Source organism: Peromyscus maniculatus, chromosome 3 (assembly GCF_049852395.1).
Source record: "Peromyscus maniculatus bairdii isolate BWxNUB_F1_BW_parent chromosome 3, HU_Pman_BW_mat_3.1, whole genome shotgun sequence".
Classification (NCBI taxonomy): Eukaryota; Metazoa; Chordata; class Mammalia; order Rodentia; family Cricetidae; genus Peromyscus; species Peromyscus maniculatus.
In genome coordinates, this window is record NC_134854.1 from 39550475 (window position 1) to 39564651 (window position 14177).

Below are 14177 nucleotides of genomic sequence, written 5' to 3' on the forward strand. Positions count from 1 at the left end.
TTTAAAATGAGGATTGGGTTCCCCTGTCCACTCGCACCTCAGTTTCTGATTCACCCCATCTGGAGTAATCTTAGAACTGTGCAGATGTATTGTAGGCGATGCTGATGCTAAATAGCAGAAAATCCAGCAGTGTCTCCACCCTGGATAAAGTCACAAGAGGCCAGCGCAGTGACTCATTCTGCACTCCCAGTGCTTGGGAGGCTGAGACAGGAGCACTATAGGGACTCAAGGCCAACCTGGGTGACTGGGGTGTTTAACGTTATCAACTTGATAGAACCTAGCATCCTCGGAGACAAGCCTCTGGACATACTTGTGAGGCACTATCCTGACTAGGTAAAGTGGGCAGCGTCATTCCCAACTACATTAAAAGGAGAATGCCAGCTGAGCACACACATTCCTCATTCTGTTTCCTTACTATTGATGCCACATCAGGTACCTCAGGCTCCTGCCACTAGCACTTCCTCCATGGCGAGCTGAACCCTCCAATTACAATCCAAAATCAACCCTTCCTCCCTGGAGTTGTGATTGTAAGAGTATTTTATCACAGCAACAGGAAAAGTAACCAAAAAAGCTAACTGGGACAACAAAAGCATTTTAATTAATTAATTTAAAAAATAATTAGAACAGCTAAAGAGCGTTAAAAGTTACCAAACCATAACTCCAGAGCTTTTGAAACCGGACTGTACTAGGGTAGAGCCTGGAATATAAACATTGCATATATAAAATAAAAATTAATCTAAAATCCACATTGAACTGGATGTCTTGAATTTTTATCAGCTAAATTGGGCAGCCACATGGTTCAGTTCTGCTATAATAAAGTGGTAACATTTATGCACAAATATTATAAATATGATTATAGCTAGACACTTCATCTCTGAGGAGCACAAAAAGGATGGGTCTAAATAAGTGGACTATTTATACCTGAGAAGAAAGTTTCCTCCTGAGTTTTAGCGTTAGAAGTCGATATTAGCAGATCAAAATTTTCCATGGGATCATTCCCAGTGTCAAACAACCAAGCATGACAGTGAAGTGCCTACCAGTTCCTTTAAACTCTGAGGCCAAAAACCTTATCTTGGTAGACAAAGTATTGATGGGGCACCAGCTCTGATGCTCTGGACATGAGCTTTTGCAGGGGAAAATATTTATGTAATTAATAACATGAGCACATGGTAGCTTTTGATAATGCAGTGGAGGAAGCTCTTTATAGTTTTACAATTTTAGCATAAAAGCAATGATTTGGGGTCTTACATAAACAGATATTAAATATGCATTTTTGATGTTCTGTAGAGTCTATTTAATCCCAGGTTGGCATACTGCAGCATATGGGCAAATGGGAGATTTCCAAATGGAGAATCCTCTGTGATTAATGTAGCCTTCTGCCAGATCTCTGATTTAAGGACAAACATTTTACTTAAGTAATTTAAGTATTAAGTGACATTCTTTCATAAATACCCATAGAATTAAGTTATTTTAACAAGTACTGATGAGTTTAGTTTATGCAATGCTTCCTTATTCAACAGTGTGAAACTTTTCACTTACCACCAGATTGGAATAGCTATGTCTGAAAACTGAATGATGCATGGATGTCGAAGTAAATTCCATCAAACTGAGTGAAAAACTAAAAAATTTACACAAGCCCCACAGGACCAAGAATAACCATGGCAGTAGATAGAAAGAAGTACAGAAAGGCTGTCATTCCTTGGTGAGGATGTTAGGAGATGGTAACCATCATTTGATTTTGGTGGGAAGTAAACACATGAAGCTACAATAGAAATCAGCATGGAGGTCCCTCAAGACCCTGAAACAGAGCTGTCATATATTCACTCGGGTATATCCCAGAGTAGCTCTGGGTCAACACACCACAGAGAAACTTGTGCATCCATGGTGATGGCTGCCCTGTTCACAACACAGGAAACAGAACCAGTCTAGATGTCCATCAACAGCTGAATGAAAAAAAGAGAGTAGTACATACATACAATGCAATTTTATGCAGCTATAAAATGAAATCACAACCTATCTGGGGAAATGGATGCAACTAAAAGGCATTATATCTAGTGAACAAGCCAGGTTTAAAAAAGTAACAGTATGTTTCACAAATTTGTAGAACCTAGATTTAAAATTGTGTTTATTTATAGACCATGAAACTAGAAAGTAGATCATGAGGTGTGAAGAAAACACCTTAAAGGAGGTTGGAAATAGACAGTAATGGGATGTACATGGTAAGAAATTAGAAGGGAGAACTAAATGGGGGAGAAAAGGGAACCTACTGGAAGACTGGAGGAGCATGAGAGAGAACAATGAGAGAGCAGAGTGAGTGAGAATAAAGCATAATAAATAGACATGAAGAAGCCATGCATGCTCAAAACGAAAGAAGAAAAAGAGGAGGAAAGAATGAGAGGAGAGAGAGAGGAAGAAATGTAGAAAAGGAAAATTGTCTCCCAAGACCATGGTTAGTTGGGTACTTCCAACAGTTCAACACACCTGATTTTAAGCACACACATACACAAACAATTTTATATTATTTTCTCTTTAGTAACAAAAGCTGAAGACTTTTAAAACTGGTATTTCCAGAACAAAAAAGATGACATAACTGGTTTCTTCTAACAGGATAGCTTACCAAATCCAAAGGCACTGGAGCCGCCAATGCTCTGAGAAGACTGGACACTTGTAGAGGTATACAGGCCCGTCACCAGCAAGCCGTCAAAGAAGGTGCTTGTTGAGATTGCAACTAAGATACAGGAGGGGAAAAGAAACTTCAGTTAGTACAGTGAGAGTGATCAGATACACTCTGGAGTATTAGGTGTAGTCATGGACCAATTAACCAGTTATTTTTGCTCTATCTGTAGTGGACATGTACATATGAGCATGCACATACACACACATACATACATACATACATACATACATATACACACACACACACACACAAACTATAGAGGAAACAAAAAACCTCACACCTTCAATGTTTATAATATTATAATTGCTGGCACTAAATTTAGTTCATAGTCTTACCTTTTTGCATTTATTTACATATTTTCTAGCTAAATTAAAAATCTGAAAATAATGTACCATCAAATAGATCTCCTCCCCATCTCTACTCCCATCCCTGAAGGCTATCAAAGCATGGCTGGAGTTCTGGCATTCTGACAAAACATTTTTTAAAAACATTATTCCATACTGTGGAAATAATCTCTCGTTGGCTGAATGAGGAGCAAAGAAATGTGTTGTGCTGCTTGTCGTGGGGTCCTTGAAGTTTCTCAGCAAAGCACACTAATCTGCATGAGTCAGCCTGCTCTTCTTGTGAACAAGAAAGGGACAACTGTGTGTTTTATGTTTCAGAGCAAAGTCTACAATCGTGGTCCACACAATTTCACAGCCACAAAGCTGAACGTTCCTCTGAAGGCTAGATTAAATCAATTTGTTTGTCACAATCTCTGTGTTAGGCCTCTTAAAATTGCATGTTGGTCCCCACCCTAAAAACAGATCACGACCTCCTCCTTGCTATGATGGTGCTTTCTTGCCTATCTTTGATAAGATAAAAATGATGGCATTTGGAAGAAGCAGCAGAGGGAGGTAATGACATTATTTTGGTAGTGCACAGATCAAGGCTGTCATTCCACTGGATGGCAATAAGGAGAATGGCCAGTCACGTTAACTCTGATGAGATGGTTTAAATGAAATTCCAGGACATCCAGTGAGTAGAAATAAATGGTCTGAAACATTCATATCATACAGCATCAAACAAGACACATGTATAATAAAATAGCCTCACATCACGCCATCTCCCAAATGGCACTGGGTGTTCGAATACATTGCCTTTCCATCTCCTAATAAAAAATAATAGTATGTTTCAGTGCTGAAATATAAATCACTCATCTGGGCTCTGAGCTCAGCAATCTACATGCATCTCATTTAACTGTCAGAGCGTGTGTGAGGGCAGTACTGTTATTACCCCAGCATAAACATGAGCAGCATCTGGGACAGCAGCCAGGGCTGGCACCAAATGTTCCTGATTCTTTTTTTTTTTTTTTTTTTTTTTTTTTGGTTTTTCGAGACAGGGTTTCTCTGTGTAGCTTTGCGCCTTTCCTGGAACTCACTTGGTAGCCCAGGCTGGCCTCGAACTCACAGAGATCCACCTGCCTCTGCCTCCCGAGTGCTGGGATTAAAGGCGTGCGCCACCACCGCCCGGCTGTTCCTGATTCTTAATCTACTTTTACTTTTGTCGCTGGGACAGGACATCCTGACAAGCAGCAGCAAGGGGAAGGCTTTCAGCTCCAAGTGGCAGCCCATCCTTCCATTTTGGGGTAGGTAAGGCAGGAACTGATGCAGTTAACCACATCACACCCACAGTCAGGAGCGAAGAGGGAAACAGCTGCGCCCATGCCATTACCTGCCTATCTGTGCCTGTCCAGCTAGCTTTCTCCAGTCTTGCACAATTCAGGGCACCACGCACAGGGGATTAAGTCCACTAACTATCAAGACAACCGTAGAGACATACCCAACCTGGCCTGAATCCTTCTTCAATTGAGATTTTCCTCCCTAAAACTGAGATTTTAGGTTGTGTTCAAAGTAAACATTGACACAGCACTGTTTATTTCATTTCTCTCCTGTTTGTTTTTTTGTTTTGTTTGTTTTTCTGTTCCCTTCAGATCCCAAAGTGGCAGGCACACTGGCCAGTATTTTACAGCTCTTTTACTGGGTTGTACACATGCATGAAGGAAAAATAAAGCAAAAACCTCAGTAGTCAGTAACATTGTTGTAAAGAGTGAAAGACTATGGAGGGGATGACTCCTGAGCAAAGGTAGGTAAGGGACCAGGCCCAGGTATCATGCCCTCCTCTGCTACCACATGCCTGCGTGGGCTTAGGAAAACCGCTTCATCTCTCTGTGTCTAAATTTCCTCATCTGCAGAATAATATCCTAACCCCAGGGTCTCGGAGTCTGTTTAGCTCAGCACAAAACCCATGGTTGATTCTGTGGAAGCTGATTTCCTCTGTATCAGTGAGTTCAGTGAGAGGGGAAGGGAGAAAGAGGCAGAGAGAGACAGAGACAGGGAGAGACAGTTTGTTAGGGGACTGAGCTAGGCCCCCCAGCATGTTAGGGGACTGAGCTAGGCCCTCCAGCATGTTAGGGGACTGAGCTAGGCCCCCCAGCATGTTAGGGGACTGAGCTAGGCCCTCCAGCATGTTAGGGGACTGACCTAGGCCCCCCAGCATGTTAGGGGACTGAGCTAGGCCCCCCAGCATGTTAGGGGACTGACCTAGGCCCCCCAGCATGTTAGGCCTGTACTCTTAAAAGCACCAAGCCATACCGCCAGCCTTCTGTTTACATTCTGACACAGGATCTCATTAAGGTTCCCAGATTACCCTTGAATTTATGATGCTCCCTCACTTTCCCACGGACCTGGGATTATAGACTCGGCTCGCTTGACCAAGATCAATTTTTTTCAATCATTTTTGTGTCCCCTGGCTTTAGGAGGTTTTGGGGAAAGTTCCTTCCTGTCAGGATACCCTTATTCCTCATCAGATTTTAACATTGTCCTAAGTGCCCTTCACAGTGACACCTAATCGGCAGTGACTCCTGGGACCCTTATCTCCCTACTTGCCCTCACTCTATGTCCCTGCAATCATAGAGGCAGTAATTAATTCTAATGCATCTAGATCTGGCTGGTATGGGCTCTACTATACTTCATTATACTTTGGCTCCAGTTCCTGGTTCCAAGACACTGAAACCACAAGGATATTTGTTTGCTTTGGAGGCAAACCTGAATTTGAGCTTTAGCTCTCTCCACACTGACTGGTAAATGACTGGAGTGTCTTCTATGTCTCATTTATGAAAAAGAAGACACTATGAAGTATACTGGGAGAATTAAAAGCCACGGTGTCCACTATGGATCTCTAACTTCTAAAGACGATACTATGCATGTAGTAAATAATCACAAGGCAGTTCCCCTTCCTTTCTCTCTCCCGAGCCCTGACCACAGCCTTGCCTTTTCTCACTGAGAACAGAATTCTCCACAGAGCTCCTGGCATCTACATTTTCAGTAGTCTGTGAACATCTGGTTCCTGGATAGTCCACATCAATGTTCTGCGGCCAGCAAAGACCCTCTATCTACCCTCCCACCACTGCTCCATCTCTGGACATTCCCACCGAATCAGAGCTGTGAGCAAGTGACCTCACGCCAAGCAGCATCTCCAGCTTATATGTCTGCCTCCCTCCATAAGTCTTCCATTATCTACTCAGAGCTTGTGTAAAACACATGTGAAAACACTCTTGGAGAAAGGCTGAGTATAAGACATGGGCGACAGTTCTTTTCTCTAGTGTTCTCAGAAATTTAACACTGGTCCCAAAGGAGCGTGCCCACCCACTAAAACAAAAGTCCCTTCCCACGATGACAAGTGATAGACAAATTCACTGGCAGCTTCATGTATTGCATCGTCCTTTACAGCCTGATAGGTCTGCATCTTTGAACTGCCCAGACAGTCTGGGATTCATTTGGTCCTATTTTCTTGGTAGAGATGTGGGTACCTGTAGGGAGTGGAGAAAGTTCTGAGTGAGTGAAGTCCTAAGTGAATGTGTGTTATTCACAGGGGTAAGGTCTTGTCAAGGACCTGTGGGAAAAAGCATTCTTTGGGTGAGGCTCAGAGGGATGACCATGCCATCCTCCAGGAACCAAGTGCAGATGTTCACAGTGTTTGCAGAAAATTGTCTGCCGTAGCTTTCTCCCCAGAGTATTTACAGCCTGAAGACTGCTCCCTTACAGGCTGCTCCTACTTAGGCCAGCTAAACCTGTCTGCTTGATCCAGCTCTACGCCATGAACCCTGTCCTCCCTGTCTGTCTGAATGTGTCTACCCCACCTCCCTGTTTGGCTGTGTACAACAGTCTAGCCTCCCTGTTCAACTGTATACAATAAACACACTGAGCTTCCAGGGGGCTGGGGCTGCTCTGTCCCAGTGCCCTGTCCACCCAGCTTTTTCTTCATTCCCTTGCCAACCCAGGCAGGTACAAGTCCCCATCCATGCTGAGATCTGGCAAATACCCATTATTTGGCACTTCTAGGTGTGTTTAAATTTGATAAATCACTTCTAAACACCAAGCGAAAGAAACGGAGCTATTGAGAAACACAAGTCCCTGTCCCTTAGGTTTTTGTTTTTTGTTTTTTTTTAAATGCCATCCATAAGCTGACTACTGCCAAATTTCTATCCCCAGTTCAGGCCTCTTTCTCAACTCTAGACACACAACAAGCTGCTGCTTGGCATCCCCACTTGGATATCCAGGAGGCATCTCAAGATCTCACCCTCCACGTAACCAACACTCAACACCTACCTCCTCCCACTGCTCAGTTGTTGGCAATACCAGCCTCTGCTTATTCAGACTTCAAACAGTTCAGCCCCCTTTGGAATCAAGCTCCTTCCATATCCCTCACACAGTCCTCCAACAAATCCTGCCAGCTCTGTTTTAAATCATCCCAAATCACACTCCAGATCTGGCCACACATCTTGCTGCTTTGAATAGCCACTGTCTCTTCCAGGGATTGTTTTGTTATTTCAGTAGCCTGGCCTTCTTAGTTCTCCTCTGACCTCTACAGATTGTTTTCAGAATAGTGGGATTCTTTAACAGCACACATCTGATGGATCGTGCCCCTGTCCTTACAGTGTCCCCTCACCTCGAAAGAAGTGGCCTACAAAGAACTACTTGTTCTTCCTGGATTTCCTCCGCATTGTCATCCTCACTGTCTTGCTCCATCCTAGCACCCCAGTTTCCTGGTTCAGAAGTCATGGCACCAACCATCTCCACCGCCAGAGATTCCTCCCCTCCAGAAACTGAAGGGCCAATTCCCTCACCCCCTTCAAGTTTCAACTCAAATGCCACCCTGTCAATGAAGGCTGTCTTGACTGCTATCTGAAACTGCAGACAACCCTGCCCATCTCCCCCCACATTCCCAGCCTCCCTTAACTGAGTCTACATTTCTCTTCTTTTTTCTGTAATTATCATTGTGTAACAAAGTGTATTGATGTAGCTACTCATAGTATTTTAATTACATTTATTATAAGTCTTGTTCTATAGAACAATGTAACCACCAAAGTAAGCATTTCTGGTGTTTTGTTCAGTAAAACATCTTGAGTGTCTAGATAAAGTCATGACACTTTTAAGAGCTGGATAAATACTTACTGAATGAATAGACTAGCTCATTCACAAAAAATAATGTTGGGTTGTCTCCTCTTCAGATTCTTTCCTGAGAACCGTGCTATAAATTCTACACTTCAGGATTTAGGTCAGCTGAATTCCATTTGGAAAATACACATGGGGAAAAAAAGACAGAGAAAAGCTGGCTCTTTAAATAAGTAAAATGTTTTCCAGAACACAAGACAGAGCAATGCAGAGAGAAGCTAACAGAAGACCAGCCAAAAATGTTTGTAAAACTAAAAAAAGCAGGTTGACATGTAAGTTCTCATGTGCAGAATGTTTACATGGCCATCTAAGAGAAAATAGTCTCTTGTTTAAAACAAGTTGATTATAATCTCTGTTTGCTAGACCTGAGATTTTAAAGTATTTTTTAGAGGGAAAATGCGTTTTTGGAAGAAAAAAAAAAAAAAAAGCTACTCTGCTGACAGTGTGCAACAAGCCTCCATCTCCCCGTCTTTGAGCAGATGAGACGCTGCGTCACATGTGCATTGTGCGCCCCTCTATCTCTTCCCCTTATTATTTATTCATTTTTATTTTTAAGAAAGAAATGTTGCCCCAACTCTCACAGAACTTCAGACCTCTCTTTCTGATCAATGCGTCACTCTACCCCACTGCAGACACACTAGTAACCATTACTACAGAAATTAATCACTCTGACTTCTGTGAAGAAGACACAGAAACTATGGGGCCACGTGATCCACAGCCATGGACCCACCTGTGAGCATCATGAGCATTCAGGAGTCAAAGAAAATGCTGGGGGCATGCATCACCGCAGGATTGGCTTCAACAAACACCAGCTGGGAACTTTCAGGAAGCTGGAATGAACATTACCACATAAAGCAGAACCAGAGCTTCTGCCCAACTGTCAACCTGGATAAACTGTGGACAGTGGTTTGCGAGCAGACACGGGTTCATACTGCAAAAAACAAGACTGGAGCTGCTCCCATCACTGATGTGGTGCAGTCAGGCTACTGCTGAATTCCAGGGAACAGGGTGCTCCCGAAGCAGCCTGTGATCTTGAGGGCCGAATTCGTCAGTAGAAGAGCTAAAGAGATAGCAGTGTTGGATATGCCCGTGTCACGGTTTTGAAGCCACACAAGAAGGTTCATTAAATGCTAACATTCTTTAAAAAACAAAACCACCATCAACACTACCTCCAGCTTGGATTTCCTATTCTCATGCAAAAATTTCAGGAGGCCTGCAGCCCACATGTCCTCATGGACTGGAGACTAGAGGCCACACAGGCAGTGAGCACCCTTCACCTGCCTCTCTTTCTTTTTCACAAGAATTGTCTCTGCTTAAAACCCCTAGTTAACCTGCCAGGATATCCTAAAAAGAAACCACGGAAATAAAGCACTGTATCTGCTCGGAGGCCGCTCTGGACACAGCCTCCATCCATCCCTGCTGTTCCCGAGTCCACACTTCCACCTTTTCAAGGGGCAGTTTTTACCGAGGCCTCGCTCCCTGCTTGCCCTAGTCTCCCACCCCTTTGCCTCAGGTTACATCTGTCAGTCCAGTGCTAATGCTCGTGGACCCTCCTCACTTGACTCCACTCTCTTTGAATTTTCTGGGACAAACCACTCAAGATCTATTTTCATTTCTTTAATCTTAGCTCATCATTTGTGGCCACACCTGCCACTAACTAAACAAGAGAATAATCTTGAAAGCCTAAAAGTGGCTCCTGATGAGTGACCGGAAACACTTATTACATGGAGTATTGATTTGGCTCATGAAAGAAGAAACTGAAGCTAGCATTTGTGAATGAAAATTTATTTCAATCTCTACGAGTTAGCACAAAAATTTACAGCAGTCATAACTCTCATAATATTTGATCCATTGATGAAGATGACTAATAAAAGGCAGAAATAACTACTGTTTTAAAATAAAAAACTATATAGGAGTCACTTTGAGAGTATGTGTGCTGTATAGATACAGATAATCCATTTTCAGAAGGTGAAAGACACCAATACTAATAACCACTAGAGAAATTTTGCTAATTTTCTGATACTGATTCAGAATGTTGCCATCCCGAATTACATAGTTTAAAATGTTCCACAAGTATTATTATAAAATGTTTTCTTTAAAACTATTTATGGATGAAGCCGGGCGGTAGTGGCACACGCCTTTAATCCCAGCACTCGGGAGGCAGAGCCAGGCAGATCTCTGTGAGTTCAAGGCCAGCCTGGGCTACCAAGTGAGTCCCAGGAAAGGCGCAAAGCTACACAGAGAAACCCTGTCTTGAAAAACCAAAAAAAAAAAAAAAAAAAAACTATTTATGGATGAAACATCTTTGTATAAGTAAAAGTTATAATTAAGAGATACAACTTAGGACACATTAGGATAGGGAAAAATTCTACAACAATTTAATATTTGGATTATATTAACAATAAACAATTATTAGACTATACACGTCTAACAGATACCTAATCAAACACACTACAAGATAGGACACTACCCATTACCCTTTCAGACATTAAATTCAATTTTTAAAAAAAGCTTAACTAATAATTCATGGCTTTAAGCACCTACCCCTGCTGTGGGATGGTCTGTATGTCAAATTACTCTGATTGGTCAATAAATAAAACACTGATTGGCCAGTGGCTAGGCAGGAAGTATAGGTGGGACTAACAGAGAGGAGAATTAAGGGAACAGGAAGGAAAAGGGAGTCACTGCCAGCTGCCGCCATGACAAGAAGCATGTGAAGACGCCGGTAAGTCATGAGCCACATGCAGGGTATAGATTTGTGGAAATGGATTAATTCAAGCTATAAGAACAGCTATCAAGAAGCCTGCCACGGCCATACAGTTTGTAAACAATATAAGTCTCTGTGTTTACTTGGTCGGGTCTGAGCGGCTGTGGGACTGGCAGGTGATAGAGATTTGTCCTGACTGTGGGCAAGGCAGGAAAACTCTAGCTACATACCCCCTTAATCTATTTTGCCACAGGATCTACTGATACTTGCAGTCTTACAGATTTTCATGATAAAAATTGGAAAACTGTTTCCTAGGTAATACCTATCTCCTTGCAGCCAATTTTTGTATTTTTCATAACATTAAGGTGTTGTGAACAGCACTAGGTACCTTCAGTATAGACAAATTAACTACATTATGGATTTTAGATAGAATCTTGAACTTGCTAGTATTTTTAGGGCTGAAATAATGAGTGTACTATCATCCATAATCAGAAAGCCAATGTGCCTTAGTAGATAGCATTGCCCTTTGTTCCACACCTCAAGCTTCCTCTTATCCAGAATTAGAACCCTACATTTGAACTGTGGTTTCAAAGACCTCCAGGTGAATGCCATAACCAGTTCCACCAGGGAAATTTCATTGGAAATACCCTTGGATCCAATCTCACCAGAATGGGCTTTGTGTGTCCTATCTTTAATGCTATTAAAGGCACTCTCACCTAGCCTGACTTTCCTGTAACCTTTTGTTCAAATATCAGTCATTCTGTAGGTGTGAGCTAGAAGCCATCTACCTCAGGATGTCTGTCTGATTTCCTGGGGAAAGCTTTCTCAGCCTCCCCAAGAACCCTAAGGTCCCAGAAACTGCAGGAGAGCTCCAACCCGGTTTTGTTGGATTCATAGAGACACATGTCACAACATAAGATATACTGGCAGAATAGAGCAAAACAATGTAGCCAGAGTAATTGAAATTGAAGTCTAACTAATTTAGAAAAAAGTATTATTCATATGAATATATAAAATATGAAGGTTTAAAGGGTTTTTCATGAAAACGTAATTCAGCAATTAATCACAATACTGAGTATCTGAGAAAATTTCAGTAGAATTTAGCATTAAACATGGTAGTATTTCTTATGTTCACAAGTACCTCGTATGTGAATATAGGTACATATTTTATGTACCATGCCACACTAATCTTGTGATAATTTTGTCTCTAAGATATTTTATACCATTTTCTTCATTCTAAAGTTTTCATGCCATTAGATAAAATAAGACAGGATTAAAGGCCTGAGAAGGTGATACGTGCCTCACCCACATCTGTGTGGTGCGGCCAGTGAGCTCAGCACCGGGAGACTATGAATATGGATGCTGGGCTGTGGCAGCAAAATGAAAACATGATGTAGAGACACAATCCAGTCCTTATCAGTGGCTCAGAGAGCAGCTCTGTCTCAAAATGACTAATTATAGAGCCAGTTATTATCTATTATAGCTTCTATTAAATATTCCCAGTAAGAACCTAATACCAATCTTGCAGAAAATCACTATGAGATGGAAGTCTTTAAGAACATAAATTTAGATGCTGGATGCTGTTTGCATGTTACCCCAAAGTGTCTGGGCCACAAATGCTCTAAGTCCATTAAACTCTGCTCATGTCAAGCTCATTCCATCACCGCACTATACAAAAGACCTTTAGCGTGGGCAGCAAGGAAGCACACACTCTTTAGGGTGACGTTTCTGGTTTTCTCAAGATGACAAACATCAAAGAAGGGGAAATGGCAGAAATGTTGAAATTAATATTTAAATATTAGTGGTGATGTTCTCATCTCAATGTATTTCATAGCCAGAAAACACCAACAGAATGCAGTACTATCAATATTGAAAATATCACTGCAGCATTTTGCCTTATGAACAGAACCTTGTTTGCCTTTTGAATACAGAGCAGATTAAAAAGCCTGAGGAACAAGCATATTTCTCTGAAAATGAAACAAACTGAGTTTATTTGTGCAAAATATCATCGACATCATGTGTTCAATTACTGATTTTTCTTTAAAGTGCCACCAGACCTGAGTATCAGGGCAACTAAGATCACAATGTAACTGCCATTTGAAAGCTCTGTAAGAACCTGACCCTTGAACTACTTCCCATAATTCCATTTTTCACATGGCTTCCTTCCATAGTTTCAAATAAGTCAGCCATTTCAATACTAACCTAACAGCAGAAAATGATAATACATTACTAAATTATATAAATTAAAATTCTAGTAAATATATAAAATTACTGGAGTCAAGTTCGCTGAGGGAAGCTGTGACTTCATAGTGGTGAACTGAACCCAGGGCTCTTAAGGAAGGAACCAGGGGCTGAAGAGGTGGCTCAGCAGTTAACAGCACGGGCTGTTACTCCAGAGGACCTGGATTTGCTCTTCAGCACTCATGTGGTCGATCACAGCCAGCTATAACTCCAGTTCAAGGAACCGACACCCTCTACAGGGCTCCGCAGACACCAGGTGTGCGTGGTACACAGACATACACGAGGCAAAACACCTATACACATTTAAATTTTTAATTTAAAAATTAAATAATGAACCAAGAGGAAATGATCTCTGGTCAGCTTATGCGAAGAACAGAGTGAGATGACTCCTGTCTTACCCACTTCCCAACACCAAATAAAAGGGGCACGGTGGAAAAGTGACTGTCTACCTACAGCAAGCTCCTGCCCATCCTTCTTTGGAGAAGCACCATGAAGTGTACCATATTCACTGTTTCCTCCTTCCACACTGCTAATCTAGACCACCTCTAAAGGTGGGCTTGTATTCACATTTAACAGTCACTTTCTTAATAATAACAACAGCTAAATGATATTGGTAGTACTGCACGCCAAATGCTAGTCTAAGCTCTTGATCTTTTCAGTGTCCCTTAGAGATAAGCACTATTATTTTACCAATGAGAAAGCTGATAGCGAGTGGGTGGATGAGCTGAGTAGAATGCTTTAACTGACATATAAGGTATCTTTCAGAAGTGGAAGCCATGCCTCCCATCTTCGACGTAAACACAGCAGGCCATTTCCCTTGTGACTAAGAGGGAGGCTGGGCTTGATCTTCTTTGGAAGGCAGTGGACAGTGTTGCTACCAAGCCCTAGGCATAGGAGTGTATGTCCAAGAATATGCCCAGAAGGCTATTCTTCAGAATGCACTTCACCCCATACCTGCTACACCAATTATTATTATGGCCATTGATTACTTTATTACTCCTGTTTTTCATTTCAGATAGATCTGTACTGTTCCTTGGGGAACAAAGGAAGGAATAGG

The 14177-nt window shown here is 41.9% G+C and overlaps 1 protein-coding gene across 2 annotated transcripts in view; it reads right to left on the minus strand.

The window, feature by feature from the left end:
• The window catches only part of Reln (reelin), a 461223-nt gene that overhangs the window by 380827 nt on the left and 66219 nt on the right, over nucleotides 1-14177 (minus strand). For both annotated transcript variants that reach the window (XM_076566340.1, XM_076566339.1), the window contains exon 2: nucleotides 2618-2728. In XM_076566340.1, the coding sequence (XP_076422455.1) occupies nucleotides 2618-2728 (111 nt within the window). The remainder of the gene's footprint in view (nucleotides 1-2617; nucleotides 2729-14177) is intronic.